The 5810-nt window shown below is 35.2% G+C and overlaps 1 protein-coding gene across 1 annotated transcript; it reads right to left on the bottom strand.

The window, feature by feature from the left end:
* Positions 1-915: 915 nt before the first annotated feature.
* Positions 916-4168, bottom strand: LOC139886123 (uncharacterized). Its single transcript, XM_071869868.1, has 9 exons — positions 4041-4168; positions 3471-3694; positions 3211-3360; positions 2636-2770; positions 2480-2545; positions 2334-2387; positions 2160-2240; positions 1228-1315; positions 916-1128 (listed from the first exon to the last, which is right to left on the bottom strand). Exons 2-9 carry the CDS (start codon positions 3666-3668, stop codon positions 956-958), a joined length of 945 nt encoding a protein of 314 aa, XP_071725969.1. The 5' UTR covers positions 3669-3694; positions 4041-4168; the 3' UTR covers positions 916-955.
* Between the last annotated feature and the right edge of the window lie 1642 nt (positions 4169-5810).

Genomic DNA, 5810 nt, shown 5'->3' with positions numbered 1-5810 from the left:
GCCCCCTTACCATGCCCAAGGCCCAAAATCACAATTTGGCCCACTGTTACAGTTTTTTGAGAGACAAAACCGAAGCAGGCCATCTTCTGTCCCAATAGTAGGCTGGTCCATCACAGACAACCCACTTTCATCTTGACACTCTATCACAGTCGGGTCCATCACGAAATTTTGTGTTGACGGAGGTTAAGAATTAATCTAAATAAATAGATCAGTAATGTGATATTAACATAAACATAAACATTCTCATAAAATCACTAACGCAGCAGACAAGTGAGCAAGCTATTACACGCATAGTAAAATATAAACACAAACAAAAAGTGTACCAGCATATACATATTTCATTTACCAAATTGAAATCATAGCCCTTTTTGAACGGCAATATCAGCATTACTCAGATGAGACTTAACCACATTCGTGATCATATGCCATCGAGACACGCTAGAAAGAAACCCAATTCGCGACGATGTTGGCAGTACTATCAAAGGTTGGGAAAACTTTCCCAAATCGCATTGATGTTGGCAGTACCATCAAAGGTTAGAAACTCATACTTGGAGCCCTGGAGCAAGAATCGAACCTAAGTAAGCATTACCCCAAGTACAACAAAAATGACACCCGAATAGTACCGAGTAATATGCTAAGATCACCTGTCTATTATAAAAAAATAATAATCGTAATAAATTGACAATAACTAGTCATAACATATCAGTATCAGTAGCTATAACAATATAATGTGTACATACTCCAGATATAAATGGGTTGTACTGAACATCTGGCTGGCATATACAAGGACCAACAAGAATGATTTATCATGCAAAAACTAATAAGGCTAAAATATCCACAAATAAAACTGAGGGTATACAAAGGACCAGCATCATAGGACCCCTTGCAAATGGAAACCGGAACTTTTAAAAAAAAAAAAAAATATTCTTTCTAAAAGCCGACACGAAACATATGATTACTCTTTGTCTTCATCGCTATCTTCATACTGACATAACGATTGTAGTCCATCATTAGTAATTTGCGACTTCTCTTCTTTTTCAGCTGCTTGTGTTTTGGTCTCTGAAGGCTTCTTCACAACCGAGAACTTAATCGTAGAAGACTTTAGAATGATACTGCCATTAGGAGCATCTGTAATGATAATGCAAATAAACAACACCGTTAGCATTGATTGCTTATCAAGTGAGTAGTAAAAAAATGTAATCACACAATGAAAAAAACTCCACTTACCTCTTTTATTATTCAACTTCTCAACAGTACTAGTTTTTGTCAAGTAATCGGTTGGACTATCAGCAACTTCTTGAGAAACCTTCCTCTTCTGCATAACAGATATGATATGATAAAACTAAATTATAAATGCATTAGATTTCATAAATAAACTACATACAAATCATCATTACAAACTAAAATACACAGGACATCTAGAAAATATTTAGGGGTATTGATCGGGTAAAACTGGGCCTATTTAGCATTCGGGTTTTTGGCTTGGGGTCAAACAGGTTGTGGTCGTATACTCATATGGGTCAGATTAAATCTGAGCATACATCCTTAAATAGCATTCTGATTGGTATCAGTGTTTTACAAATTAGTACTATAGTTGTCTCTGTGCTTATGGAATTATAAACTCTAATGTTTGAGGAGTTATTTCTAACCTATAGGAGTAATATTAGTGATATTGAACTTATAATCTTTTTTATCACGCAACCCATTAGAGTATCAATAAGTTGTACCCAAATTATTTGCCAATAAAGTTAAAACTATGATTTAATAGTGCTTTGTTATTTTTATCAACTGAGCTCAAATATTTAAGGATAATATTACTCTAATACTTAATTAGTTGCTTCTATCATTGCTAATCATGGTTTTCTTTATTCACTATGAATTTATGTAAAATTCTAAACTGGTTCACATTTGCACACAAATGAGAACAGACTAGTAGCAGTAGCATATTAGGTATACTGTCAAATTAAGTTAATTTGGGTCAAACCCGTACACGAACATGAATGAGCACAATAACTCGCAACCCCTAACAAGTATCCGAGATTAAAAAAGTTTTTCTATATAACCTGATTAAGCATTTTAAACCCTATTAAACCTGACCCACATAGGATTGATAATTCGGGTCGGTTTGCCTTTTTTGACACCCCTACATATCATCATACCTTGGAACTTTTTTGTGAAGATTCACCATCGTCATCTTCAAGTTCGTCATCATCAATTCGGCGTATAACTTCTCTTGATCCCTGAGTTATAGCCAATAACATGTCTTCTAAATCAACAAACAACTCATATGGAAGTAGAAAACATAGCATGATGATAAAAAGAACTATACTAACCTGGAAAATAGATTTTATAAGTGCTTCGTCCTCCTCTTCAAGCTTGTCTTCTTGCTGCAGTACGATAAAAAAAATTGTAAACAACAATAGCGTAGTAGTAAGATAGTATTAACAATACAAACGAACTATTAATCACTTATCAATACCTGTACTGGAGCTGATCGCTGCAAGGCTTCAAGCATTGAATCCACACTTACATGTGCATGCCTTGACTGCAAAACAAAGACAATGTGTTTTTCAGTATCTAAGATGGTTTATAATCAGCAAGTATATATGAATGTGTGTGTTGTTGTAACAAAAACCTTCATGGACTTCATTTCATCAAGTGCAGAGAGGATATCCATCTCTCTTTTCGAATCGAGAGTTCTATTCTCCAATGACCTCATTGCATCTCCCATCTCTTCGGCATCTCGTTTACGTTGCTCCTCCTCACCCACCTAAAACAATGCAAACTTCATATATAAGAAATCATATGCTCATCAATAAACAGTAGAGGTGGCAAGATTGACGGGTCAGGTAGCAGGCTCAACCCAAACCATCTGTATAAAGTGCAAGTCAATGCAGCCATGCCGGATTGGTTGACCCACATAGACTTTCTTTGTATATGCTTCATGCACGATTAGTCAGTCAACTATGACTAGTTGATTACAAAAACAATCTTATTACCTTTATTATCTAAATCCAAAGTATATATCAATATAAAACTATAGCGAACACTAAACGCGTTAGACTCGTTAGAGAAAAATTTCAGCTGGCCCAGTTGAAACAAAACAGAACCCAAATGGACACATTAACAAGTAAATGAATAAAATTTTCATATACATGTAATCTACACGAAAAGATATATAAATCTCATTTTGTGTATAAAAGTTTTTACCTCGTCTTCTGCACGCCAAGGTTCAAAATTTCTAGCAGCTCCCGACTCAACAGTATAATCAGAGTTTTGAGGGTCTGTCTTCATGGTAATCTCAGCTGAACACTTTGTGCACTTGAAATAAAATCTGAAAATTTGAATTCCAAGATATGTCTGCACATATAAATAAAACGAACATCAGCCACACACATATCATTAGGCCTAAATGCTACCAGACAATCTCAATGGAAGTGAAAATTTTATACAAATGTGTAATAACATACCTCTCCAATAACGTCTTCTTTACGTGAATTAAACTTGGTACCCTTGTAGATATAGTTTCCACAAGTGCTACACCGAATGCTCATCGGAAGCATCATTCGAACTTTAATCTGTTGGTTTTTGGGCATACGCCTTCGTGGAATTTTAGCCGGATCGAAATCCGGTGGATAGTACTTATTCAAAACCTTCCTTTCAGCCATCTTTTGTTTCTTTTTTACTGATCAAACTGTTGAAAATAGGGCAAAATTGCAATTCAAATCTTACGACAGACAGATACGAACTCACAGTTTAAGTTCTCTAACAGAAAAAAAAGGTTAATTCTAGGGTTTCAAATAAGGAGGGGGTCCTAGTTTCAAGTATATAAATACGATTCAATACATATATATGGGAGTTAAAAACTGATGAAATAAAAACCCTAATGCTAGCACACAATTAACCATCAAACTTTTTATAATCGATAAAATCGAATGAAAAAAAAAAAAAGTGAACAAACCGCCATTGAATGGAAAATCGGAAAACGAAACCCTAAAAGGAATAATAACGATCGAAGCAAAAGCAGAGGAAGAACGTACCTTGAATAACTAGATTGAAATTGCACAGATATATAGATAGATAGATAGATCAATGATAAATTTAAGGCTACTAGTTTGGCCGGCTAATTGTGGTAATCGTAATAGCAGTCGCAATGAGAAAACACAAAAATTGAGTAGTTCAGCTGAAAAATTGTGTCTGAATAATCAAAATTACTAATTAACCATACGTGAGCAATTATAATAGCAGTTATTAAAAAGTAAAATCTTAAATGTAAATTCACACTTAATTCAGTTTTTTATTAAAATGTGTCTTATTTAATAAGTTATAAACAAACACCTCTTCATGATTTTTTAAATTAAGTTTCATACCATTAATTCAATTAAGTCAAAAACAAACATGACCTTTATAGAAAAGAAAGGTGCTTTCGATACAATTAAACCGGCTATACAAAAAATCATACGAACGAAACTAAAAGCTAACAACCAAGCTAAACAAAACTCTTTTTTTTTTTACGGCGATTTTTTGGCATCAGTAGATCATTTATTTTAATGACCTTCATCATTTGCACGTAACACACACGTTCGGGCGAAAACCCGAACCCGATCGACGGTACCCGGAAACACATCCATTCGGGCAGTGTTTAGGGTAGAGAACCGTGAACGAATCCTGTAAAACCTCCCTATAGGGTAAATATATACCACCATTATTGGTGTTCAATTGGTTTAAAGAAAATTATGCCATCCCTAAGGATCGGACTCATGACCTCTCATTATCCCATGACACAAAGTACATAGGAGGAAACGTTGGGCTATGCCTACAAGTTCAGCTAAACAAAACTCCTAACCTAAACCCGAACAAACAACGAAACAAAGGTGCCAAAAACAATACAAATTATGCAACCGATGGAGAAAAGTAAAAACCGTAACCCAAGCGTTTCACATAACATCGACACTGAAGTTTCTCAATTCCTCGCCATGGATTTTTCTAGGCTTTGTCTTTTTAGACTTTGGCTTTGGTTTAAGAGCTGTCATCAAACTAAGACCCTTCCGTTCAACCCAGCAATCTTAAAAAACTTTTGTGGCTTCCTCGAAAAATCTAGAACAATTGCCCGAAGAGGAACCAACTTTGCCCACACTTTGATAAATTGTAATAAAATCACTTTCAACATTAAGATCAAAGGCTTTAGACGTCTCCTCCTCACCCACACCTTGAACCATAACCGACATATCGTTAACGTTAAAACAAACTTCCGGACCCGAATCAACGATAGACTTACCTTTAATTAAATTCAACCCAACATTGCCATTAGAAGCGTTACTTGCACCACTTATCACACCCTTTTGTTGGGAAATAAACGAATCATTAGACCTCAATTGGGCCTTCAAACCCGACCTAATATCCAGAGATGTATTTAACTCAACACCAAAAGTGTGACGCCCCGTACAAAATCAACGTGTATGGATCATCAACAAAAGGATCTTTACACAGTTACAACACTATATGCTATGAGTTACCAACGTCAAATGTTTTACCAATAGGATTTTTACCAACGTCAAATGTTTTACAAAAGTTGACGTCTTTACCAACGTCAAATGTTTTACAAAAGATAACGTGCTTCTACGAATAGAGAGCATTAACATAAGTACGTGACACAAAGGACATTACAAAACCATAGCTCGTAAATAACATAAGTTGTGAATGCAAAATAAAAGTTCCATGATTGAGACATCTCTAAACAATGCAGCGGAAGTCTAACACAACGAGTCTGTAACAGCAAGTCTATAACACCAAGACTATAACAGCAAGTC

This window comes from Rutidosis leptorrhynchoides, chromosome 1, assembly GCF_046630445.1.
Source record: "Rutidosis leptorrhynchoides isolate AG116_Rl617_1_P2 chromosome 1, CSIRO_AGI_Rlap_v1, whole genome shotgun sequence".
In the NCBI taxonomy this organism is placed as follows: domain Eukaryota; kingdom Viridiplantae; phylum Streptophyta; class Magnoliopsida; order Asterales; family Asteraceae; genus Rutidosis; species Rutidosis leptorrhynchoides.
This window is presented reverse-complemented; position numbering and strand designations above follow the sequence as displayed.